The 27,218-nt window shown below is 43.1% G+C and overlaps 1 protein-coding gene across 1 annotated transcript in view; it reads left to right on the top strand.

The window, feature by feature from the left end:
* The window catches only part of ZDHHC17 (zinc finger DHHC-type palmitoyltransferase 17), an 85,933-nt gene that overhangs the window by 16,262 nt on the left and 42,453 nt on the right, over positions 1-27,218 (top strand). The window contains exons 2-5 of the mRNA XM_068276645.1: positions 8,550-8,656; positions 16,396-16,518; positions 19,962-20,039; positions 20,771-20,915. Coding sequence (XP_068132746.1) covers positions 8,550-8,656; positions 16,396-16,518; positions 19,962-20,039; positions 20,771-20,915 — 453 coding nt within the window. The remainder of the gene's footprint in view (positions 1-8,549; positions 8,657-16,395; positions 16,519-19,961; positions 20,040-20,770; positions 20,916-27,218) is intronic.

Here is a 27,218-nt window from a genome sequence, read left to right as displayed (position 1 = left end):
CACACAAATGTATGTATAAATTGACAAGCAGTATATTTTCAGCAATAAAATGATACAGTTGGAGAGAGAGGGCCCTGCCCAAACGAGCTACAGTCTGAAGGGCGTATAAGTATGGCCTCAGAAATGTGGTGATTAGGTATCCGCATGTGAGATTCCTGAACTTCATTTCACAGTGAATCGGCCCATTCTCTCCTAGTGAGATTTTTTGTGTATCTGTGGGATTATTTAGCACTTAATGTTGACATCAGTGGGGCTTACCGTAGTTTTGCGGTTCATTGCAAAGCCACCATACGTGCTGTCATCAACAAATTTGCTAGGTGTGTTAAAGTAAGCCTGAAAGTTGAAATTATTGATAGAACAGATACTTACCTCAAGAGGTCGAGGCCTCTGGATCCCAATGAGACCTCCCCGGTCTTCCTCAGCTAGCCCGATCCAGCGCTGACACTCCCAAACGTATGTCAATAACATTCGCTGCTGTGCACTAGCGGCTTGCCACTTGGGCCCTAGCAGACGTAGACAGACTTGGGGGCTTTCGGGTGTGCCCTCTAGGATTCAGAGGCTTCACTCCTCTGAGGTAAGTACTCCCCAGGGGCACTTTTTCCCCTTTAGGTTTACTTTAAGGAGAATAGTGGGAACAAATTAACATTATTTTTTTCTGGAAGAAAAGTGATTCTGAGACAGATAAAATTAAAGTTTTATACATACCTGGGGCTTCCTCCAGCCCCCTTCAGGCTAATCAGTCCCTTGCTGTCCTCCTCCGCCACCTGGATCTTCTGCTATGAGTCCAGGTACTTGAGCCAGTCTGGCGTAGTGCGCATGCACACACTCCGCCGCCGGGAGCGTACTACACCTGCGCAGCACTATTGCGCAGGTGCAGAACGCCCCTGGCTGTGGAAGTGGCATGCAGCCAGACTGCACTGACTGGCTGAATTACCAGGACTCCTAGCAGAAGATCCAGGTGGCGGAGGAGGACAGCAAGGGATTGATTAGCCTGAAGGGGGCTGGAGGAAGCCCCAGGTATGTATAAAACTTTAATTTTATCTGTCTCAGAATCACTTTTCTTCCAGAAAAAAATAATGTTAAGCAGGAGCAGTGCATATTTACGATGCTAATGAGCCGGCCAGCGGAGGGAGGCGAGTCCAGTCCGGAGCGGCGCTTCGCACAGTTTCTCCAATCGCTGGATAGCAATGGAATGGCGGTAGGCGGAGATGTACGCTCTAGTACAGCTCCGCCTACCGCTGCCGTCATACCATCGCTATCCAGCGATTGGTGAAGCTGTGTGTGTGAAGCGCCGCTCCGGACTAAACTCGCCTCCCTCCGCTGCCCGGCTCATTATCATCATAAATGTCCCCCAACAACCCCCCCCCCCCCCCCCCCCCCCCGGGTCCCCAGATAAAAATTTGGTCAAAGTGGTCCCTGGTCCGGAAAAGGTTGGGGACCCCTGCCGGACGTCACAGTCCACACACTATTGTTCAAGCTCAGGGGTACATTGTGAATTTAGTGCTAAAGCTTGTTTTGGAAAAAATCGTGGAAAAAAAATCGAAATCACAATTTTTGACAGAAAAATCGCAATTTCAATTTTTACCCAAAATCGTGCAGCCCTAATATATGAGATTCCTGTGTACACATCATATATACAGTCACAATCAGATGTGTATATCTGACTTAAAACATTCGGGGGCTGCTTTATTGAAGCAGCACAAGTAACTAATTTTGATTGGTTTATTTCATTTTTGTGGACTAAGCACAGCTATTACTGTATGTATAAATTATTTATGACTATTATCTGAGAAATAGAACATTGTATCATATTTTCTATTTTAATTACAGTTTAAATTCATTAGGAGTCGGTGCATTTTTTCCCGACTCTGACTCCAGACACCCAAAATTGCCCCGACTCCACAGCCGTGGTGACAATGCTGCGGTGACTGAAGCTGGGGTTTTGGCTACTTTATAGCTGTACTGTCCTACAATAGTGGCTGTTATTGTGTTGTGCTAATACTATAGCCAAGTACTCCTGGGTTCTAGTGGTTGGAACAAGCATCATAACTGGGAACAGGTGGTTAATTTGGGCACTGTAGATTCCATTTATCAGCAGAGGCAGCAGCGGTAAGTTTACACAGGCACCCAGGGTTCAGCTATTTAGTTTAACCCCACTTCGGCTGTAGGTTAGTGCTACCTAGGTATGGGGGAGGTTAGTGTGAGGAGAATATCGATAACATTACCAATCTTCTGTTGTCAGCATTACCTGGTACCCAAATTCTCTGGTACCTTGTTTCAATGTACACGACTAAAGCTCTGTGCATACGTTATATCATCGCTACTTGAAGCAATGAGATCATTTTGGCTGGCACTCCTCTGGCATCCATATACAGTACTGTGCTATGGGGGAGGAAAAGTTGCAGATTCTGTCCTGCCGGATTGCTGGGAATGTGTGAGGACCTCTCACTGATAACTAAATTGATTTGTTTGTATGGTACTTGCGAATTATACCATGTATTGATTTTGAATGTCCCCTGATATCTACCGTATATACTCGCATATAAGCCGACCTCCCCCCAACTTTTACCTGAAAAACCAGGGGAAAATGATTGACCCCCATATAACCCGGGGGTAGGAAATGCTGGACGCCTTATTCCCCTAGTGCGTCCCAGTATAGCTAGTAAAGTTCCCAGTATGGGTAGGTAGTGCCCCAGTATAGCTAGTATAGTGCCCCAGTATAGCTAGTATAGTGCCCCAGTATAGCTAGTATAGTGCCCCAGTATAGCTAGTATAGTGCCCAGTATAGCTAGTATAGTGCCCAGTATAGCTAGTACAGTGCTCAGTATAGCTAGTATAGCTTGGCTTTCATTTGCACTATATCCTGTGTTGGTGTGGGGCACCATTCCTGAATTACGCAGTGTTGAACGAGGGATGTCCACTGCATTTGGCTGCCAGCAGCACTAACCTGGCAACCAGAGTTTTCAGCCTAAAGCCCAGCGAGCAATCTAGCAGGCAATGGTCCTGAGGTGTAATGTCCACTGTCCAAGTGGACATAAAGTTAGAATAAGAAGATGTCTGAGCAAAGCGAGGACTGAGCCTGCAGCCCAGCGAGCAAGGCAAGGGGACAATTGCTCCAGTAAAGCGGGGAGAATCACTTTAAAGGAGTGGACACCACTTGTTATTTATTTCCCTAACTCAGGAATGGTGCATTACACCAATGCAGGGTTAATGCAAATGAAAGCCGACACTCAGCTTTCCAACGTTATGTAGATTTCCAAAGGGGAGTAAATATTTAATTAGCTGTCAGTCAAATTTAATAGACTGCATAATAGGTGAGTGCATTATTTACTTACATAGGGTGGCAGTAGTTTGTCCTCAGAAACCATACAGTCTATACAGTCAGCCATCTAGGACATGAGTGGAGAGTGCTGGATCAGTCATTTTACTACGTTTAATCATTGGAACACAGATTTAATGTTCTTACAGAAACTGTCATTAGTTCAAAGTAATTTAAGAAAATGAGCACACTTGTGACTGTTTTGGTTCCCCAAACAAATAACTGCCTGCCTGGAACCTGAAAGGAAGCAGACAGTAGGCATTCAGCCAGCCTAAATTGTGTGCAACATAATTTAGCAAGTGGAATGCTTGGCCAGTGGCATGAGGCTGAAAAGGGCCCCTTTCCACTAGTGGTGGGATGTGATCATTTCACTGCATCCCACAGCGGGTACTTCTGGTCATGGTCTGGCCTTCTAGATGCGGCCACTGATCAGTGCTAATGGGATCCGGATGCCGATTCTCGGATCGCACCAGACCACGCAAGCAGCACGCAATGGAAACTGCTCCATTGCCGTACATTAATTTCAGTGTGGTGCGGTAATCGCACCTTGCCAATTGAAACAGACCCTTATGCTACATTGTGCAGTGAGGCCACTTTCACACACCATGCATTCTTGTGAATTTCGGTACGCTCCCCTACAGCTTGTCATGAGTGCAGTGTAAATCTATGGGGCCTTACACACTTTCTGTGACTGAAGTGGTCTGGCCGACACAGGGCTGCTGTGTGTTGCTTTATGGTCCATGTGGTACTGCACTGACCATGGGGAAGTGGTAGTTAAAGCGGACCCAAACCAAACATATTTTTTTAATTCAAAATATTTAGTTGCACCACTCTGTCACATACAAAGATAAATACACTCCTTCAAGCCTATGAGCATTTCAGTGCATACTTTTCACCCTTCTCTTTTCATAACTAGAGTTATACTGGGGGCAGCTATTAGCAATTCCTCCTTTGCCGGACACCACCTACTCCACCAGTCTGCCGGATTCTGTCCCGGCAATATGAAAGGAAAGGAGGGGTTCCTCCAATAAATGTAAAATATTTTATATTTGTCATCATGCAGCTGAAAAAAGGCTGCTGCTTATTATTATTATTATTATTATTATTTAGAAACTAGATTTTATTTCTGAAATCTTGTATTTTTAATTTGGGTTAACTTTAATGGCAAAAGGAACCTTTGTGGTTGTAGAGCGCATGTTCAGATAATCGAATATCCAGTGACTTCGTTCCTGTACAGTGAGAAGCATGTCACTGAGCGGGGGGGCGGAGCTTGCCAAATTACTGTCGGTGCAGTCTGCCACAGGGTGTATAAAATAAGAAATGGTGCAGGCTCTCATGCTGCAAGAAAATGGCACTGCACATGTGTGAAAGTAGCCTGAAAGATGAGGTTTTGCAAAGTCGGTCAACGGCACAGATTTGTAGGGAAGGGAATAGTATGTGATTACTATTAAGCCTACCTGGAAAAGAGGTTCATGTTAAAGAAAAGTTCAAATTCAGGCTGTGAATCAATCAAAATTGGATGTGTGTGCGCCCTTTCAGCTTAATGTATGGAATGCTTTTGTTCTGTGGGCCTTAAAATAAAAATCTTGCATTACAAATGTAATACTGAATTGAATTGGCCAGGCATTGCATGTAAGGCCCGGTTCACATTAGCGTTCGCTATCCGGATTTTCCGGATCTGATCCGGACCGCATACTGTACAAACGTAACGTACGTTCCGCATAGCAATGCAAAGGGTATGCGGACGTTCACATACGTACGTTCCGTACAGTACGGAGCCGGATCCGGACTCCGGACTCTTTTCCAACATGCGCTATTTTTTGTGTCCGGATCTCCGGCCCACGCATCCTGACCGGAGCCTGACCTGAGCCTGACAGCACCATCCGGAAAACAGAAACCAATGGGAAACGGAAGGCACAGAACACACTGCCTACAAAAACCTGACGTTCTACCCCACTTCCTATGCGTATCCAAGCGGCCATTTCGGATGGGGACACATGGGCCAAGCATGTCTGGAGTGGAGCAGCAGTGACAGACGTGCTGGAGCTGTTTGGCAGAATGTCGGAGGTGGAGGTGAGGCCTACAGCGGAGGAACCTGATTGTACATGTGCACCAGGTGCACCTTCTGCTGACCCGAACATTTTTTTATGTATATTTAACTATTTTTTGCCCACGGATCCGGATGGCAGCCTGATGCATGCCTGATGCAAACGGACCGGATCCTGATTGGAACTGTACGGTTCTGATCAGGATCAGATCAGGATCCGGTCCGTTTACTTGCCAAAACGCAAGTGTGAACGGGGCCTAAGCATTAGAACAGACAGTGGAAATGTTCATGTGAAATGGGATCTAAATGAATTGGATCACTAGTATCAGATCAAACTGACCCACATTCTGAAGGCAAAGGCTAATGCTTTTTGTGTAAGCTCTCTGTATTATTTCCTTTTTAATCACATTTTGCATTTGTAGCCTTTCATCTGTGTCAACTTTTTTTTAAATCTGTTCCTTAATCAGTATAAAAAACAAACAAAACAAAAAACTATTTCTAGGTTATGAAGAATGCAGGAAAGGGAGAGAAAGCTGCAAATGGACACCTAGTCCGAGCACAACCGTGTGCAGGGCAAGGTACAGGTGCTCATTAACCTTTTTCAGTGAATGATTTTTCGCTCAGCGTATTTTCAAAGTATTCAGATCGTAATGTGTGAAAACAAACGCTGGTGAGCTCAACCAAACCTGAATGTTTTGAAAATATCTAAAAATGAGAGCGGGAGGAGGAGCTCCACAATTTACAGGAGGGATAACAACCAGTGTTGCTCAGAATTGTATAAAATGTATGTTATATTAACCTTGTAATAGTAACTGAAAACCTCAACAGCCAGGTTAAATGATACGGTAGACCAGTTTGATGCTATTTGGAACCCATGGGTACTGTGGAAAACTATTCAAGACTATGGTCCCCTTACATAATAATGCTAGAGGAATATGGATATTCATACGTTTTCACAAACTTTTATGTGTTTATTTTTGGATCCATTGGTTTTCAATGCTTTGTGCATCTTCTCCAATGCTTTTTCTAGGTTCATTCTTGGACTCTTCCTGACAGAACATTTCTCCTGCCTTTTGTCTTTTTGTTTTTGTTTTTCTGTCTTTCTTAATGCTGCTTTATTTTTTATTGGTTATTGAATCTGGTATGTGATTCTTAGTTCCTTCTAATACGGTTTTTATACATACGTAATGGAAATATTTTGTGATCCCTTTTTTTTTTTTATGTGTAAGATTCTATGATCTGTCAGTTTTGATTTTTATTGTCAATTTTGAAAATTTAATATAAATAATATATATATATATATATATATATATATATATATATATATATATATATATATATATATATATATATATATATATATATATATATATATATATATATATATATATATATATATATATACACACACACACACACACATATACACACACATATACACACACACACACATATACATACCTCCAGACGATCTGAACATACAATAAATGTTGTAGTATATATTCTTATGTAGGACGTTAAGATTACTTTAGGGTTTTATACAATTCTCTCGTTGACCATCTCGAGTGGCTGATCAGTAGTACCATTTAGCTGCATTCGATTAGCATATTTTCTAAATCTCACCATCCTTGCATCAGGACCTATGTTCTGGAAGCTGGCTTTCAGGCCCATCCTAATCCATAAAGCCTGATGGAGATAAAGCAAACTTAGGAAATCTCTTGTCTCACCTCCTCGGGAAGTAAAATGAAATGGTTTTATACTCACCTGAATAAGATAATGCTGCAGTCCTATGTCCTCTGCTTTCCAGTGGACTAGCTTACTGCAAGCAGCTGATCAATGAGACCTGCATAGGATAACGTTTCAGAACACAAGACTAAAAATATATTTTAGCCATTAAAAAGGATTTACCACCTTACAGCTTGTTTCATATTGCTTTTTTTTTGTGCTTCTGCACTGTGCCACAGCATATATTTTGATAGCTGTTAAGTATTCCATGATACCAGCCAGAAGAGCGGCCTTTCTCCTTGTGTCACTTGTGTAACAGACATGGGTGTGTTGTGCTAGTGTTTGTGAATGGCATACATTGCTATATCTTAACCTACAGTTTGACTGCCATATTCTTCAGTGTACCTTGTAGATGTCGAAATGGTGGATACAAGAACACTGTTCAAGTGTCAGAGGGTGGCCTACCCAAAAACATACTTGCAATGCTTGCCATATGCTACCATATGCTTTCTGTAACCGTTCAAGAGTTGAATTACTACTTCTAGTACGTAGCATCTTTTGGGAAGATCTTCTCTGATATTTAAACAGCAGTCTTACTTGTGCCATAAGACATATATGGTGCCTCTCACACTGTGAAAGCTGTAGATAATGGCAGTCCAACGTGCAGGTTCAGCCATGTCCAGTGGCGTAGCTAAGGAGCTATGGGCCCCGGTGCAAGTTTTACATGGGGCCCCCCCAAGCACTCTATACATAACAACAATTGATACGGTGCACCAAAACCTGCCAAGGACAACCACAGTGTCAAAGGTGCAAGAAGGGGATGGGGAGCAGCTTGTTAATGAGTACTACTATTTGAAGCACCTAAAGAAGTGATTATTACCAGTACAGGACCAATAGGAAGCTAATATTGTGCTTGAGGGAGGGCCCTTTGGGGCCCCTCTGGCCTAAGAGCCCCAATGCGGTCGCTACCTCTGCACCCCCTATTGCTACGCCACTGGCCATGTCTTTTTGCATTTCACAAACACCAGCACAGCATTCCCATGTCTACTTCTTTGAAAGAGAAACGGGAACAGACTTTACTTCTAGTCAGCCCTCCATATGCAGAGATTGTCAATGAGATGCAAATAATTTCTGCTTGCATTCACATCATGTAAATTGTAAATGGCTTGAACTTGGACTAGTACAAGTCAACAGGAAGTTATTGGTTTAATTCCCAAGCTGCATACAGTTTACATGAACTTGAATGGAAGTTGAAATAATTTGCATCTTATTGACCATCTGCGTTGGTGTTAACAATCTCAGCAGCTGCCTTTGTGTCTGAGGACATCTCTCTCCTGCTATGTCACAGAGGAAAGGTTTGTTCTTCTGGGTGTAGAAAGCAATCTGTTTTGAAGCTTGCAGCTGTATATTTTACATTTGTGTATGCTATTTAATAACATAAATATTTCTTTTTTTCAGGAGATAAAGTCCCAGGGTCATTACAATCATGGCTATAGCAGTGACTCCATCGGACGAAAGAGTCACATAGATGACTACAGTACGTGGGATATTGTTAAAGCTACACAGTAAGTATTTCTTGTGTCTAGCATTAGGTTTCTGTATTTCATTTTTTTTTTTTTTCCATATCTTGAATACCCTAACATACAAAAGTCTGTAACATACCCATGCAGTTATCGATCCATTGAAGTGCCCATACATTACTTGATTTTTGGCATAGATATCCAGCCAAATTGGTCATAATGATTGACTTTGGCAAGTATCGTTGGCACAACATGGCCACCCAATTAGTTCTTTTGATTGATTCTCAGCCGAAGCCAATAAAATTAGCCAATCGGGCATGCAGAAAAATCTCTGTTTGCAAGGGCTTGATTGGCTTTGTTGCTGCTTGATTTTTAGAAGACCGACGGGACCCCGGCCAGTATCCCCCCAAGTGTATGGGAAACGACATCCCTCTGTCTGTGGTGAGTGTTGAAGGCTCACCTGACACAAATCTCGAACTCTTGCCTCCTCCAGTGTTCAGCATACTTTTGAAAATTCACTGTGAGTGCCTGTACCATGTGACGAGCGCATGCACCGAAGCCAGTTTATGTGCTAGTCTCCAGTGGTACAGGCACTTGTACCAATTCAAAGAGACGCTGGACACCAGAGGAGGTGAAGAATTGTGCTGGCATGACAGGTGAGCCTCCAACACCCACCAGCACAGGGGGGCAGGGTAGGAGGGGAACATACCCTTGGTGGAGGGAGGCAGTGACAGCTGGTGTTAGGACAATTTCCATAAGATTTCATTCTATTGGAAATCTGCCTGCAGTGTTTGGGCAAGCAATACATCCCTCACTGATCAGATTTGGTCAGAGGGATCTATCTGATGGTCGACGGGTGTATGCCCCCTTTCCTCTCATATGAAAGTCTTGAGCAACAACTGAAGTATAACACGTCTTTTGGATCAGATCTCAGCACCAATCTTATAGAAAATTGATCAACTGCTAGCTTTGTACTTCTCATTTCTGCATCAGCTTTGAGTGGGTCTCTCCCTCCTGCTCCTCTCCTTGCCAGTTAATTTTTTTCCCACAATCCTTCAGGGCAAAGGTGAGACGTAGCTCCTCCCAGGAACAGGAACAGACAGCACTTACCCTATAAAAAAGTCTCACATGGTTAGTCCACCCTCAGTGCTGTTTGTTCCTGCGTCCAGGCAGGTCGGCATCTCCCCTCTGGGTGAAGCCTGTGTGCTGGGCTGCAGGTGGATCCTTCTGGGTGGCTGAGACTGTGGTACTGAGGCAGTCTGGCCGTGCGCCCCAGGCTGCATCTTTACTGGGGTTTGCCTACCTTTTCTCTCCCGCTTCCAGGGAGAGCAAGCGTGGAAGGCGTGGGCTCCCCTTGGCGGCCTTGCGGCGGAGTGAGCAGGACGGAGGTAAGCCAGCGGCCATGTGCAGCGTGGAGTGCATTGCGGCCATTAGGACGCTTGGCCACGTCCGGATGCGTAATTTCCGGCGGGTATGCCGGATGTAGCAATTTGTAGAGCTGGCTCATTACTCCTTCTGAACCTCCGGTCCGCCCCTCATCCAATCGCGGCAGGCCGGATATGTTTTAAAGGGGAGGCTGCGCGGGCCTGTTATCGCTGTTGCTCAGAGGGAGTTTGGTCCTGCGCTGGACATGAAAGTTTGGAGACGTGTCAGATGCTGAGAGGATTGAGAGCAACAAGGCCGCCCAAAAGGTGAGATAATGGCTTCTCTTTCTGGGCTAAATGTGCTAAAGCTGTACAGAGTTACATGCCTTGTTGGTTTTGTTTGTTTACAGGCCAAAACTGAGGCTGCTGCTAAATCTGCTGAGGCTGCTGCTGCAGATAAGCATAGGCTCCCTCCTAATTATAAGAGATGCCCTTTGTGCAATTTTAAGCTGTTGCCCTATGCAAAGACTCTGTCAGTTGTGCATAGAGAGGGTTATGAGGGAGGAGCCGGGTCACTTCTCAGGTTGCTGTATCTGGAGTATCTGTGACTGAGGTTGATGTAGAGTTTGCAGCTAGTTCTGAGGATTCAGACATTAGAGAAATAGAATCGGAGTCTGTTTCAAAGTTTAAATTCCGTATTGAGGATACGGAGGTGTTGATTGCTGCCATTAATTACTCTTTTGGAGTTGAGTAAGGATGTGGTAGCTAATTTGTCTATTCATGATCTATTATACTAAGCTAAAGGATCCACTTGATAAAAAAGTGGATGCTTATTTGAAGAGGTCTTGGGAGGCTGGTTTGGCTATGTTTATGCCGGCTGTTGCCTCTACATGTATGGTCAGAGCTTTGGAGCTGTGGATTAATCAGCTCAGAGCTAATATACTGTCTGGTGCACCTGTTAAGCATTTGTTGAATTCTATTGCGATTTTCATTAAATCTGCTGCATATTTAGCTGATTCCTCTGCTGAGGCAATTTGGTTTACATCCACTGCTGAAATTTATGATCAGCTTTGGAAAGTACATCGAACAAAAAGGAAATTTTTTTTTCCTAAAAAGAAAAAAGCTGTTGCAACTAAAGGTGTTTTTTTTTTTTTTTTTTTTTTTTTTTTTTTTTTTCCGTAAACCAAGGGGTGATCAAAAAGATGCCTCTAGAGATCAGAGAAAAGGCAAGATGTGGACTTTTGACAAGTCCGGGAAAGGGGGCTTTAAATCTAAAGCTCCGAAGACCCAGTCAAAATCCCAATGACTCGTGTCAGGCGGTGGGGGGAGGCTAAGATGCTTCTCTCTCAGGTGGGCGAAAGGGGCAAAAAGCCTGTTTATTTGCCGAACAATAAAGTTTGGTTACCAAATAGTTTGCACTCCATCCATCGTCAAGATTTGTGGTCTCAAAGACCCCAAGAGATCCCACTCTGTTTCCAGAAATTTTGAGTATATTGCAAAACATGCTAAAACAGAATGTATTTCATCCTGTGCCAGATCAAACAATCCGAAACAGTCTGTATGCATGTTGGATTATTAGGGCTCTGTAAAAATTAACAAGCTGACACATCATTGCATTCCAGCGGTGTTTAGCTTCTAAGGGTAGCAATGGTTAATTTGCATATATTCAGCAGTGATGCACTGGGAGACATCTCAAGCTCACTCCAACCTGAATTATCGCAAATTCTTTCTGTTTTAAGAAAGCAAACTTTTTTGCTTTTCTTAGCATTTTAGTAAGGGGGCTTTTAGGACCATTGTAGCCCCTTACACACTCTGAGTTCTGGTTCACCATGAGCTTGCTGGTTAGTCTGTATCCTGTGCCAGTAAAGGAACAAAAGCAGGGCTTCTGTTTCACTATTTTTGTAGTAAAAAAAGTTGTTGGGTAAGTTCCGCCTGATTCTGAACCTTAAAAGGACTTAACCTGTTTATGAGACAGAAAAAGTTCGGATGGAATCCATTTTTTCAGTAAGGGAGCTACTGTTTCCAGGGGCCTTTATGGCATCTCTGGATCTAAGAGATGCATATTGGCATTCACCAAAAATCGCAAAAATTTCTAAAATTTGCAGCAGGAGTAAATGGGAAGGTAGAGCACTACCAGTTTGTTTGCCTTTCGTTTGGGATCACTTCTGCCCCAAGAGTGTTCACAAAGATTCTGGGAGAAGTATTGATTCCGTTAAGAGAGCAGTCGATTTTAATCATTCCGTACTTAGACGACTTGCTTATTCTCGGAAGTTCAGCAGTTCAACTGAGAAACCATTTAAATCTGGTATCGGAACATCTCCGATCCCTAGGTTGGATTATCAACCTAGAGAAGTCCTCTTTGATTCCAAGTCAGAAAAACGCCTTTTCTAGGCATGCTAGTGGATTCATTAAAACAGAGGATTTTCTTTCCTCTGGAAAATATCCTAAAGATAATTTTGGCAGTGAAGACAAGGTTTCCCTAAGGATGATTTTGTCTGTGCTGGGATTGATGTCATCCACAATGGTGGCAGTACCCTGGGCACTGGCGCACATCAGGAAGTTGCAGAGTTTCCTTCTAGGAAATTGGGACGGTCGTCCACAAACATTAGTTTTTTCAAAGTCACAATTCCTCAAACTGTGGTGTTGTCTCTGCAGTGGTGGTTGGAGGAATCCAACCTTGTGAAGGGAAGGCTTTGGAAGGAGCCTGTAGACAAGGTAATTACTACGGATGCAAGCGCTTGGGGCTGGAGAGCTCGTATAGCTCACAGAGCCTTTCAAGGGAAGTGGACAGAACTGGAGTCTGAGGTCATCCAACTGGAGGGAATTAAGGGTAGTAAAGCGGGCCTTATTTCAGGCGCGATCGATACTGTCACAGTCCAATGTTCTGATCCACTCCGACAATGTTACGGCAGTAGCGTTTTGTCAACAAACAGGGAGCCACGAGATCCCTGTTGTTGCAAGAAAAAGCGGAGGAGATCTTGTCCTGGGCAGAAAATAATGTGTTATCCTTGAGAGCTGTTCGTCTCGAGGGAACACTCAATATAGAGGCAGACAACTGAGCAGAAGCAGGATTCGGTCATCAGAGTGGTCTCTAAACAGAGAGAGGTGTTCGCAGACATCGCAAAACGATGGGGAACACAGTCAATCAATCTTTTCACAACAGAAGATCATGCCCAGATTCAGAGTTTCTTCTCCCTCAATCCAAGAGAGCATAATCTGGGGATGACTGCATTCATTTAAGAGTGGAACTTTCCACTTCTGTATGCATGTCCGAGTCCTCTCAATTTGATTCCGGCAGTTATCAGCAAATGGAGAGGTTGTCAAAATCGGATGATTTTGATTGCACCTTTGAGGACCCTTGGAGACTTCCTCACAGGCCAGATCTGCTGCTGCAAGGGAACCTGTGGCATCCACATCCAGGCAGATTGAATCTGTCAGTCTGGATCCTGAATTAGCCTTACTCAAAAAATTGGGAGTATCTGACAAGGCAGCCTCTACATTGATTGGTAGCCGTAAAGAAATGACTAGGAAGATCTACTTGAAATACTGGAAAACTTTCCATCTTTGGCTGTCCGGCTTTAAGTTTGATAGCCTGTCAGTTCCAGCAGTCCTGGATTTTCTTCAGGAGGGTTGGGATAAAAATGTTTCTGTAAGTACGCTTAAAGTGCAGATTGCTGCTTTATCTGCTTTTTCAGGTATCCCCTGGCCTTCCTCTACTTTTGATAGTGAGGTTTCTGAAGGCTCTTTCTAGGAAACTGCCAGTTTATAAACCATACGTTTCTCCTTCAGATTATCAGTGGTCTTAAAGGGACTGTCCAAAGGTTCCTTAGAGCCTCTTGAGGACAGTTCTTTTAAATGTCTTCCATTAAAAACAGTATTTTTTAGTAGTCATCACTACAGCCAGAAGGGTCAGTGAGCTACAAGCCTTGTCTATGAAAAGTCCTTATATACATTAGTGTTACAGACAAGTCCAGAGCTTTGTCCGAAGGTTATGTCTAGGTTTCACATGTCGCGGGATATTATTTTGCCTAATTTCTGTGTGAATCCAAAGTGTGGAAAAGAGAGGATTTTTCACTCATTAGATGTTAGAAGATGTGTTCTGGAATATTTGAACAGAATTTCAGATGTCAGGAAGACAGATTCTTTGTTTTATTTTCAGGGAAAACTGTAGGTCAGAGAGCTTCTAAATCTACGATAGCTAATTGGATTAGGTTAGCTATTATAGAAGCTTACAGAGTTATGGGAAGTGAGGCTCCTGCCTCATTTAAAGCTCATTCTACTAGAGCTAGGGCAGCTTCTTGGGCTAATAATGAAGGGGCTTCGCCTGAGCAAATATGTAAAGCAGCAACGTGGTCAAGCTTTTCTACGTTCAGCCATCATTACCAAATTGATGCAATGTCTGCACACGACCAAGCGTTTGGTAGAAAGGTTCTTCAAGCAGTGGTCCCGCCCTGAGGTTGTATTACTTGTTAATCGTCTCACCTTTGCCCTGAAGGATTGTGGGAAAAAAAACAGTTAGTACCTGCTAACGTTGTTTTGAACAATCCTTCAGGGCAACGATCCCACCCGGGTGTTAATTGTCTGTGTCTGATAGTTGCACGGTTATGGGTTAGTGGAATGTTCACCTGTCGGTACTTGGCTAAACGCACTGAGGGTGGACTAACCGTGTGACTTTTTTATAGGGGAAGTGCTGTCTGTTCCTGGGAGGAGCTACGTCTCACCTTTGCCCTGAAGGATTGTTCAAAACAACGTTAGCAGGTACTAACTTTGTTTTTTTTTTCCACCATTCTTAACCACCCTGGCGTTCTGATAAGATCGCCAGGGAGGCTGCGGGAGGGTTTTTTTTAAATTAAAAAAAAACTATTTCATGCAGCCAACTGAAAGTTGGCTGCATGAAAGCCCACTAGATGGCGCTCCGGAGGCGTTCTTCCGATCGCCTCCGGCGGCCAGAATAAACAAGGAAGGCCGCAATGAGCGGCCTTCCTTGTTTTGCTTACACCGTCGCCATAGCGACGAGCGGAGTGACGTCATGGACGTCAGCCGACGTCCTGACGTCAGACGCATCCGATCCAGCCCTTAGCGCTGGCCGGAACTTTTTGTTCCGGCTGCGCAGGGCTCAGGCGGCTGGGGGGACCCTCTTTCGCCGCTGCTCGCGGCGAATCGCCGCAGAGCAGCGGCGATCGGGCAGCACACGCGGCTGGCAAAGTGCCGGCTGCGTGTGCTGCACTTTATTTGGGGCAAATCGGCCCAGCAGGGCCTGAGCGGCAGGCTCCGGCGGTACTGGACGAGCTGAGCTCGTCCATACCGCCCAGCTGGTTAAATCCTAACAATGATTGCGAGACACAAGTCAACTCATGTGACATTTAAAAGGCCAGCTTTCCTCCTCAAAACATAGGGTACATAGCACAGGCCAGTGGGTGCAGAGATCTGAGGACCTGATGACTTTGTAAAAGTGTTTGTAGGTGCAAAATGGCCATCAGATCCTCGAATCCCAGCACCCAGTAGCCTATATTACACACTTATGTTTATGAAGCTGAATGAAGGGAAAGTGGAATAAAGCCCTATAAGGTATGATGCCCAAACTTTTCATTATTTCTTAAGCAAACCTGAAGCGACCTGAAAAAAAAAGACTTCAATACTCACCTTAGAAGAGGGAAAGCTTTGTATCCTATAGAGCCTTTCTGGTTATCTCTCAATCTCCTCATTCCTCTGCTGTCCTCTCTTCAAAACTGCCACCTTCGGGTCTCCTCTGAAGGCTTTGAAAACACTTGTGTCTCTGAGTGCTTTCTAAGCTGGGTGCATCCGTGCTGTGCATGCTCCATCACAGATCCTTTGGAAGTACTTGGGGACACAAGTACTTCCGTAGGCTGCCTGAGGAGGGCCAAAGTAATTTTCACCTGCAGGTTGAATAATTTCACCAGGGGGACAGTGCTGGGATGAAGACACAGAGGACATCTTAGGTGAGTATCTAATGTGGTTCCTCCCCTCGCTTCAGAGATGCTTTAAAGTAGCATACACACCTACAACTGTTTGCCATACTGCTATTTAGTCTAGGATATGCAGCAGTTTACAACATATCTATAAATCGTCATTCCTGGTCTGTTAATGTGTGCCCACTTATTTCTGCTTCTACTTTGCAACACGAATGTTGGTTTTCTATCTGTATCCATGTGCTTGACACCTGTATATAGAAGGTTTGTAATAGGTCTGTCTTGAGTTCAAAAAAAGAGTGCTAATTCTGCTTTTTTGAGTTTGTGTTTTATTAAATTCCTGGCAGTGTGAATAGAAGAATGTGCAGATCTCTTGGTGCTTGTCATTTGGTTAGAGATCCATCTGCTTACAGAGTCTACTTTTTGCTATTACATTTTAGTGCCTTTTTCATTGCTTGATTTTCATTTTTGCCTTTTTGTCTCTGCCTAGATATGGAATCTATGAGCGCTGCAGAGAGCTGGTGGAAGCAGGCTATGATGTGCGACAGCCTGACAAAGAGAATGTTACACTGCTTCACTGGGCGGCCATCAATAATAGGATAGATTTGGTGAAGTAAGTATTCAGACTGCTCCTAGGATGAATACAGTGAGCCTATCCACAGACTTTGTGGAGACTGGCCTCTGACTTCTGTCAAGCGGTTACTCTAGTCTCACGGCAACAATCATTCTATTGCGTTCTTCATATCTAGCATTGTGATGTAATTAGCCTGAGATTAATTGCATGCACACTGCTGTGGTATTAATCATGATTAGTGATGTTCATCGAGGAGAGCATCTGCTGCAATTGAGTTATATTAATGAAATAAAACTGCCTGGCTGCGGCAAATCCACTCATGTCAAATATTTTTATGTTCTGTCTCCTGCTTAGCAGCAAGTTAATTTTTTTTTTTTGACCCTCTTAACCCACCTGGATTGTTAGAACCTATTCAGAACCCGCTTAAATGAAACGTGGAAGTAAAATGGGGTGGACCATAAAAGTAATTTTTAACTTGTTCCATTTAATACCTTTTTATGTCACTGACCCTGACCGCTATCATGTATGTGCTGCTCTACTTGTGTGCTTGTTACAGCTGAATCCCCTTAAAGGGATTCTGAAGTGAAATTGAACTTATGATATGATATGTATGTGTAGTACAGCTAAGAAATAGAACATTAGGAGTATCATATTGTTTCAGTGCAGGAAGAGTTAAACTGTTATCTATTCAAAAGAGCTTCTCTGAGCTCTCTGACTAATTTAGTCAGAGAACAATGGTATTGTCTGAAGCACTTATCTCATCCTGTCTCTCACTGTTTCTTGTTTTAAGTTTTTTTTTTCTGCCAGGAAGTTCAAAGGGTCATTAGCTCTGCTCTGTTTTATCATTTATATTGCAGCGTGTAATTTGTAAACTGTAAATATTAGAGAAATATAGTGTTATAGAAAAACAGCTTTATAACTAAAAATAAAAATATAAGACACTTATCTTTGCTACTAATGTTCTATTAATTATCTGTACTATACATACAATTCATTATATCATAAGGTGTTTTTTTCGTTTTTTTTTTTTTTTTTTTTTTGCTTCAGTATCACTTTAAAGTGAACCAGTCGTGAGAAAAGATATGGAGGCTTCCATAATTCCTTTTAAACAATGCATATTACCTATCTAATCTTCTGTGTCTAAGGGCCGATTCACATGAGCGTTAAATGTGGCGTTTGTCACTCAAGTGCGGTCAATTCATTTTCTCGGCATTTGTGTAAACAACGCTCTAGACCCCGTCATCTCATCTCTTCAGGATCAGCTTAGTTCGGTATTTCCGTGTTCTCCAAGGGGGTTTAAAACGCGATGCGATGGTAACTGATGCCAAACACTTTTCTGCTGGGTTGCTAAATGAGATGCCGACAGAAGCCAATGTGAACTGACCAACTGGCCCTAATACTGTAAGCCTCAGATCCAGAAATGGTGTGCGCAGATCAGGTACTATGTCTAAAGTTTGACCACGTTAACCACACATGCTTGTTTCAGGCGTGTGATTTAGACTATGTTGATGCTAGAAAGATCAGCAGCATCCTGGAAAGTTGAGCTTTACGTTTCCTATCTGACTATTGGACCATGTAAAAAGTCATTGCAGTGATGGGCCACTGATAAGGGGAGTGAGAGGTTAAGTCTATAATTGTAGTTGGGCATAGGATTTATACAGTTTGATGCAGACAGAGTAAATCATTAGATTTAAAAACTATTTTCCCTACCTAATGAAGTTGTATTATTGCAGCAGCATGATTGTAAGTCCATAATGTATGCCAGAGTTTTGTTCAAAAATATGAGTATAATAGCAGTTATATAAGGTGGATAAAACATCCCTTCATTGATTTAGATAAACACCATAATTTACACTTTGGAAAACTCTAAAACCAGGTGCCCATTGTACAGGAGATGAGCATCCATATGTGCTTGCAATCCTCATACAAATTGTATGTAGGGGAGGGGATAGATGTGGTGATAGTACTAGTGCTAAATCAAATATTTTGAAATGTTTTTTATTAGTTACTAGCTAGTGACGTGCACTACGTGGGGCAGGAGTGCACGTGTCATCTCTTGGGATGTCACACGCCATCCAGTCGTCACCGCCGCCAATTACAGGCGCGGGGCTGCCACCTTGGAAATTATTATAGATCTAGCACCATCCTATTCTGTCACTGTGCAGAATGCAATTTAGACAAACATTAGTAACAATCATTAATGGTGCATAATTATGCAATGGAAAACTGACATAACACACATACACACTCTAAAAATATAACAACCTCTAAGAGTGCTGGATTACACATGGAAAGAACCATTATACAGTATCAAAGAGAGAATATGATAGAGGGAAAGCTCTGCCCATATGGGCTTACTCTCTGGAGTAATATGGCAGCTTCCATAGGTCTCCCACCTCGGGTTCCTTTTTAACTGGTGGTGGTTAATGAGATACTGTGAATCTTGAGTGGTAGCGATTTCTGGCGGCTGCATTACGCTGTTTTTATCATAATTTGGGCTCCGTCTTTTGACGGCCTATGGCAGCGCCCAAATTTCCAGCACAGTTTTTCCTGACTCGCCCAGGGGCGTAGCAATAGGGGGTGCAGAGATAGCGACCGCATCGGGGCCCTTGGGCCAGAGGGGCCCCAAAGGGCCCTCCCTCAACCACAGTATTAGCTCTCTATTGGTCCTATGCTGGTAATAATCACTTCTATAGGTGCTTTTATTAGTAGTAATCATTAACAAACTGTTCCCCATCCCATTCTTTCACCTCTGACACTGTGGCTGTCCTTGGCAGGTTTTGGTGTGCCGTATCAATTGTTATGTATAGAGCGCTTGGGGGGGCCCCATGTAAACCTTGCACCAGGGCCCATAGCTCCTTAGCTACGTCACTGGACTCGCCACAAACCTTCTTCTCTGGCGTGGTATTGGGACCTGGACCAAAAGCTGCTGCCACATTCCAGCAGAAGTCTCCAGGTTCATGTTTACCAAGCCTGCTTATGTTTTTGTACCAGTAGATCAGAAACCCAGACAGTGAATTTGCAGCCAGCGTTTAAATTTATCTAAACTGTGTTTTTAAATTGTAATCTTTTGTGTTTGTTGCACCCTTGGACGTTTAGGCAGCCCCCTGTTTTTCTGCTGTTTTGGCTCCTAGCTGTACAGTAAGTGCTGTTAAACGTTTCACTATAACAGTAGCTGTCGGGCATCAGCGATCCACGCTTTTGATTTTCATCGGATGAAATCAAGTTAAAACTCTATGCCTATCCTATTCGAATATCCTGTCTGATTTGTCCAGATAGAACCCTTGATCTCTGGCACACTCTGAGCAGAATTCTTAACTTTTGCTTGGGATGTACTAGTGCAACTCAGACAAGTGCCTGCTTTAAAGTGGTTTGATTTGACACTTTTCATTATATGTGTCCTCCTGTTCATTTCTTTTGTTGAACCATTTGTTTGTGGTGATGTCTCAACTTAAGCTCTTATGTGTTAATAAATCTTACAGGTTTTATATATCAAAGGGTGCTATAGTGGACCAACTTGGTGGGGATTTAAATTCCACTCCTCTACATTGGGCAACAAGGTGAGTGAATAATGAATAGTAATTAAGCCTAAAACTAGCTGAAATCCATGTATTGGCGTATGTTTTAAGACTGTTAATTCGCATTTAATGTGTCAGATTGTACTCTGTTCTGCTGAATGAATGGCCCGAGGCTTACTAAAACATACAAAATTACCTGTGGATTTGTGAAACCATCATCAGTAAAGTGTTGAAACCGCTTCGCACTGGTGTTAATTTCTCTGGCAACTCTATATTTAGAGTGGATGTTTCATGCATTAACTACACTATCGAGCACCCATTATATAAAGAGTGTATGTGTGAACGAACAGAAGTAAATTATGTAAGATTGTTCCCGAGTTAAGGCCCACACAGAGACGCTTTCCACCGTTTAAAAATATCTGAAAAGACTTCATGGCAATTGTTCTAGAATTGCCACCTGAAACAAACGACCTGTTTAGCTCCTGGCTGGGTATTCTAAAATGCCCCATTTTGATCCCTTGGGCGATAGTGCAGGGCTGACATGTTCTGATCTATTTGGAGAAGGGGGAGAGCGGGAAAGTTGTTACACCACTGGTGGGAGGATGGGTGTGAAGAACTAAACTTTCGGTCTTTAGTGATGCGTGAAAACTGATTGCTGAGGAAATCTTTGTGTTGGATTGCTTCTAAATTTAAATAGCTATTGTGTGCTTAATCTGCCTTTTTTAGTTCATTCAGCTTTCATTGCCTAAAGTGTGTACTGGATGTTTCTTTAGGCAGGGACATCTGTCTATGGTTGTACAGCTGATGAAGTATGGTGCTGATCCCTCGCTGATTGATGGAGAAGGTTGCAGTTGCATTCACCTGGCTGCTCAGTTTGGACATACGTCAATTGTCGCATATCTCATAGCAAAGGGACAGGTAAGTTAGGCCATTCCTGCTTGTTTTTTCCCATTATATTTTATTAGTGCAGCTCTGTATATATCCCAGGATCAGTGTCATCTGTAGCTTATAACCACTAGCAGAAAACTTTTGAGCCATTGCACTTGTTAATATAAGACTGTCTGCTGGCTCTCCAATTTCTTTTAAAGAACAGCACTGTTGCCCCACTCAGGCCATCACATCTATACCATACTCCCCATATGGCTGTCAGACCCATAGTCTGCGAGTGGGGATCAAACTGCTACGTTGATCTGCAAGCTGTTTCAGGTTAAAGTAGCAGTGGTACCCACTATGGGGGCATTTAAAGCTGGCTACTCCTAACACAGGAAAATGCCACAGATACATGATATGGCATATGATATTGTGCTACAGCACATCTATTAAAGCCTGGCCACCAGTGCCTTGTGGTTAGAAGGGATTCTACTAAGGCTACAATTGGGGTTTCCAGTAGAAAACTCCCATCACCACATTGCAATAGGTTAGAATACTCAAAGGCTAAGGGACCGTCACATGAAAGAAAAGGTGCCCAGAGAAGGTAGTCCCTCCAGGATGCTTGAATGTGATGGGCTGATAACATGCCCCTTTTAAATTATTACAGAAATGTAAGATAATGGCATACAGATTGATTATATAGCCTAGATGTGAGAAAATTCTACTTTGTCCTCAGTTTCTTGGCTCAAATAGTTGCAACAAAGCAAAAAAATAAATAAAAAGTGTACATGTGTCCCAGAGTAAACACACTATAACTTCCTGTATAGCTGTCACTTACTCCAGGTACAGAGTGGCACAGAGGCTAGTGCTAGTTTACAGACAGATGCCGGCTGTCCTCCTGTGCATCACGGTTGGAGTACTGCAATGCCTTCTATGCCTGCAATTAGTACAGAAAACGAGCCTCGCCACTGTCACATTACACCGATCCTTCGCTCACTGCACTGGCTATCGTAAAATGGAGAATACTCTTCAAGATTGGACTGTTGACATTCAAATCCCTACACAATTTGGGCCCTGAATACATGAAGGACTTGCTGAAGCTGCACCAGACCCCTCACAACCTCAGATCAGCAGGATCTGTAAACCTGGTCACTCCCAGAGTGCACCTCAAAACCTTTGGAGACAGAGCTTTGTCATGCTGCCCCTACCCTTTGAAACTCCCTACCACACCCAGTAAAGACAGCCCCCTCCCTGGAGTTATTCAAATCCAGACTGAAAAGCCACCTGTTTAGCCTGGTATTTCCGAACTAGAGTTCTTCCTCTGTGCCACAATTTACCAATCAACCAGTTATTGGTCTGAGCCATGCCTAATGCGCTTTGAGTCCTACGGGAGAAAAACGCTTTACAAATGTTATTTGTTGTTCTAGTGCCTGAATCATACACCTGAAACAAGCATGTGGCTAATCCCATCAGACTTCAGTCAGAGCACCTGATCTGAATGCATGTTTAGGGTCTATGACTAAATGTATTAGAGGCAGAGGCTCAGCAGGACAGCCAGGCAATCTGCATTGTTTAAAAGTAAGTAAATGTCAGCCTCCATATTCCTCTCTGTTCAGGTGTCCTTTAATAACTACTATTCTGTATGAACAGATATTTGCCTGAACCAGAACATTTGCCCTTCCATGACTGAGATACACCTTTTACTACTTATGAGCACAGACTGATTCAGCAAGTTGTTAGAAACTTTAACAGTGTGTTAAAGGTGGCCATACTCCCGTTAGATTAGCAGCAGATATATTTTCTGATCTATCTGATGTGTTTAGGAACATTTTTTTACTAGGAACAGATTTCCAATAGATTTCAGTATGAAATCTATTGAAAATCGATCTGATGGCATTTTTTTGCCATCAGATTTCCATTAAGTCCAATGCAAAATGATAAGCAATCTCAAGAGATAAGCCTAAAATTTCCAACATGTCAGATCAATTGAAATCTATCAAAATTGGTCAACCGATTTGCGATCTATCGATCGGCCGAAAATCGGCTAAGTGTATGTGCCCCTTAAGGCAGCCATACACTGGCCGATTATGCCACCAGATCGACCAGCAGATAGATCCCTCTGTGATCGAATCTGATTAAAGAGGGATCTATTGGCTGCCTACACTGCAAACAGATTTTGAATTGATTTAACTATGAAATAGATTCACAATCTGTGGAGCTGCTGCCGCTGTCCCCTGCATACATTACCTGATCCGGCCGGCACGAAGCCCCCGGTCTCCGCTGTCTCTACTCCACTCTAGGCTCCAGCTTCATTTTACTTCCTGTTGGGAGAAGTTTAAACAGTAGAGGGCGCTCTACTGTTTAAACTTCCCACGACAGGAAGTAAGTGAAGCCAGCCGGAGCCCAGTGCGGAGAAGGGACAGCGGGGACGCACCGTCGGAACAGGTAATGTATTGCCGCTAGCTTCGGTCGTCGGACATTTGAAACGCCGCTATTGGCGCACTTCCGACTAGCCGGCGATCGAGCAAAATTTTCAGCGCAGACAGATTGACGGGTTCGATTGTTTTCGGGCGGAAATCGGTCGAACGGTCAACGTTTGCACAGCGATTTCACAGCAGATTCGATCAGTGATAGAATTTGCTGTCTATCGGCGGTAAATCGGGCATGTGTATGGGCACCTTTACAGCAATATCCAGTGGCAAGTAATCAGACATCATCTAGCTGACTGCAATACCCTGGCATTGGACTACTTCTTTGGTTTAAATGTTCTTTCGTATTCTCACTGATCTGTGCCCCGTATAATATTCACAACAAAAAATATACCATATTGAACATCTCCTAAGGAATTTGACAGGATGGAAGTGACTGAAAAATCATTTTAAGAATTTATAGTCTGCATAATAATTGAGTTACTTTCATTCATGCCATTGCATATCCCCTGAAAACAGAATGTTGCTTATGTCATTATGAGTTGAGCTAGTACAGACTTTGAACAGGAGACAAGAATCATTAGCTAAGGCAGAAAATATTTTGTGTTCTGTTACACAGTAGGAAATCCATTATTGCAATCCTGTCATTGCCCTTTTGCTCATACTTTCTCATATCTGTTTCAGTTGTATTTCACTGCTATTGAGAGTAAATTTTGACTGCCGTTTAAGAATTGGATCTTATTGATGTGGCCTACACCTGTGATATAATGGCAGTTTATTCCTTGCGCAGCCCATTGTGTGTTTTACAGGCTGCAAAATCATCTCTGGAGTGATTGCGCTCAAATACAAAGTAGGAATGATCTCAGATATGCAAATTCTTTCAAATTAATGCAAATTTTTATGCAAATGTATGTAGTTTGAAAATGGACCAATCCATTTAAACCAAGGTTTAAATTGATTGGTCCTCTTTCAAGCTGCATATAGTTACATAAAAATGTGCATAATTTTAGAAGTATTTGCATCTCATTGATCATCCCTAAAAGTATAGGATCGCTGCAGAATAGTTTTAATTTACTTAATTTTGCAGTGATTTTACTACCCAGAAACTTAAAAAAAATAAATCGCTGCACTTTAAAATCAAGAGAAATTGCTCAGGAAAGTACTGCTAAAATAACTACAAAAAGCATTTCGCAAAATGCAATTGCTAGTTCTAGTAGGGACCAGCAATCCAGCAAATGAAGGAACTGTAAAATGTTAAATAATAATGGGTGCCAATAGTATAATCCTCTATAATAAAACCCTAATGTCTCTGCGTCCCATGTCCCTGTGTGTGTCCCACATGCGCTCTGCACATGTGCAGGGATGCAGAGACATTGAGGGAGAGTGACGCGCGGTGATGGGCGGACGGGTGGGCGGGCGCGTTCGGGCACGCGGCGGAAATGTGCGCGGCAGGCGCATGCGCAGTGACGGACCTAGCCCGTTTTTAAACGGGCTTAGGTCCACTAGTCTTTAGTATAAGCTATCATACACCGGCAAACCTAGAATCTCATCGCAACAACTCCCCAAAAGAATGATCATGTGCAGCAAAAAGTTTCAGTTCTCAATAAAATATTATAGATAAATACTAAATTTCAAGTAAATTACAGTTGTAAATTCACAAGTGCCTTAGCAGAACTAAGGCTAGAGCATATAGTAACAGGATAACGCAAGATTGTATACAGTGGCTTGCAAAAGTATTCGGCCCCCTTGAAGTTTTCCACATTTTGTCACATTACTGCCACAAACATTTTATTGGAATTTCACGTGAAAGACCAATACAAAGTGGTGTACACGTGAGAAGTGGAATGAAAATCATACATGATTCCAAACATTTTTTACAAATAAATAACTGCAAAGTGGGGTCTGCGTAATTATTCAGCCCCCTTTGGTCTGAGTGCAGTCAGTTGCCCATAGACATTGCCTGATGAGTGCTAATGACTAAATAGAGTGCACCTGTGTGTAATCTAATGTCAGTACAAATACAGCTGCTTGGTGACGGCCTCAGAGGTTGTCTAAGAGAATATTGGGAGCAACAACACCATGAAGTCCAAAGAACACACTAGACGGGTCAGGGATAAAGTTATTGAGAAATTTAAAGCAGGCTTAGGCTAGAAAAAGATTTCCAAAGCCTTGAACATCCCACGGAGCACTGTTCAAGCCATCATTCAGAAATGGAAGGAGTATGGCACAACTGTAAACCTACCAAGACAAGGCTATCCACCTAAACTCACAGGCCGAACAAGGAGAGCGCTGATCAGAAATGCAATCAAGAGGCCCATGGTGACTCTGGACGAGCTGCAGAGATCTACACCTCGGGTGGGGGAATCTGTCCATAGGACAACTATTAGTCCTGCACTGCACAAAGTTGGCCTTTATGGAAGAGTGGCAAGAAGAAAGCCATTGTTAACAGAAAAGCATAAGAAGTCCCGTTTGCAGTTTGCCACAAGCCATGTGGGGGCCACAGCAAACATGTGGAAGAAGGCGCTCTGGTCAGATGAGACCAAAATGGAACGTTTTGGCCAAAATGCAAAACGCAATGTGTGGCGGAAAACTAACACTGCACGTCACTCTGAACACACCATCCCCACTGTCAAATATGGTGGTGGCACCATCATGCTCTGGGGGTGCTTCTCTTCAGCAGGGACAGGGAAGCTGGTCAGAGTTGATGATGGGAAGATGGACGGAGCCAAGTACAGGGCAATCTTGGAAGAAAACCTCTTGGAGTCTGCAAAAGACTCGAGACTGGGGTGGATGTTCACCTTCCAGCAGGACAATGACCCTAAACATAAAGCCAGAGCAACAATGGAATGGTTTAAAACAAAACATATCCAAGTGTTAGAATGGCCCAGTCAAAGTCCAGATCTAAATCCAATCGAGAATCTGTGGCAACATCTGAAAACTGCTGTTCACAAACGCTGTCCATCTAATCTGACTGAGCTGAAGCTGTTTTGCAAAAAAGAATGGGCAAGGATTTCAGTCTCTAGATGTGCAAAGCTGGTAGAGACATACCCTAAAAGACTGGCAGCTGTAATTGCAGCAATAGGTGGTTCTACAAAGTATTGACTTAGGGGGCCGAACAATTATGCACACCCCACTTTGCAGTTATTTATTTGTAAAAAATGTTTGGAATCATGTATGATTTTTGTTCCACTTCTCTCGTGTACACCACTTTGTATTGGTCTTTCATGTGGAATTCCAATAAAATTGATTCATGTTTGTGGCAGTAATGTGACAAAATGTGGAAAACTTCAACGGGGCCAAATACTTTTGCAAGCCACTGTATGTGTTTGGGTGAGAATGCATGCATACAGGGCCATGTAAAGAAAACTTAGTAGTCATGGTAACTCTGCTGCTGTGCATTGTGTGCTCAAGGTAATATTATCGGCAATATGTGAATCAGGCCCCATAAGCGATACTAGCAAACAGAGCCAGAAGTGCTTGATCACAACTGAAATGAAAAAAGCGACGAAAAAAGGTCTATGGAATTTGCTCCAAATTGATTGCTCTGAACCACTTCTATCAATTTCGATCAGATTAACTTACAAATCTGACAGAAATGTTCCTGCACTTCGAAGTAGGACTTGCCTTCAAAGTAACTTCGAAATGACAGATGAGATAGCGATTTCTAATTGATAGCTTATATTATTTAAAAACCTTATGACACCTGGAAACACCAGAATAACCTGCTCACCATTTGACTCCACCGTGATGGGCACAATTATATTGATGTTTCTTCCACTCTCTACCCTCCTCCTACTTGATGTGCTGATAAGCTGCGTTACCAACCCTTGCATATATAATTTTCATATTACAGATCACGTCTCCCACAGTGCAACTATTGAGGCAGTCCTTAATAAGTTTGCTTGGGTAAAATGAGCGCTTT

This window comes from Hyperolius riggenbachi, chromosome 3 (genome assembly GCF_040937935.1).
Source record: "Hyperolius riggenbachi isolate aHypRig1 chromosome 3, aHypRig1.pri, whole genome shotgun sequence".
Lineage (NCBI taxonomy): Eukaryota > Metazoa > Chordata > Amphibia > Anura > Hyperoliidae > Hyperolius > Hyperolius riggenbachi.
Note: the sequence above shows the minus strand (reverse complement) of the source record. Positions and strands in the feature narration are given on the sequence as shown.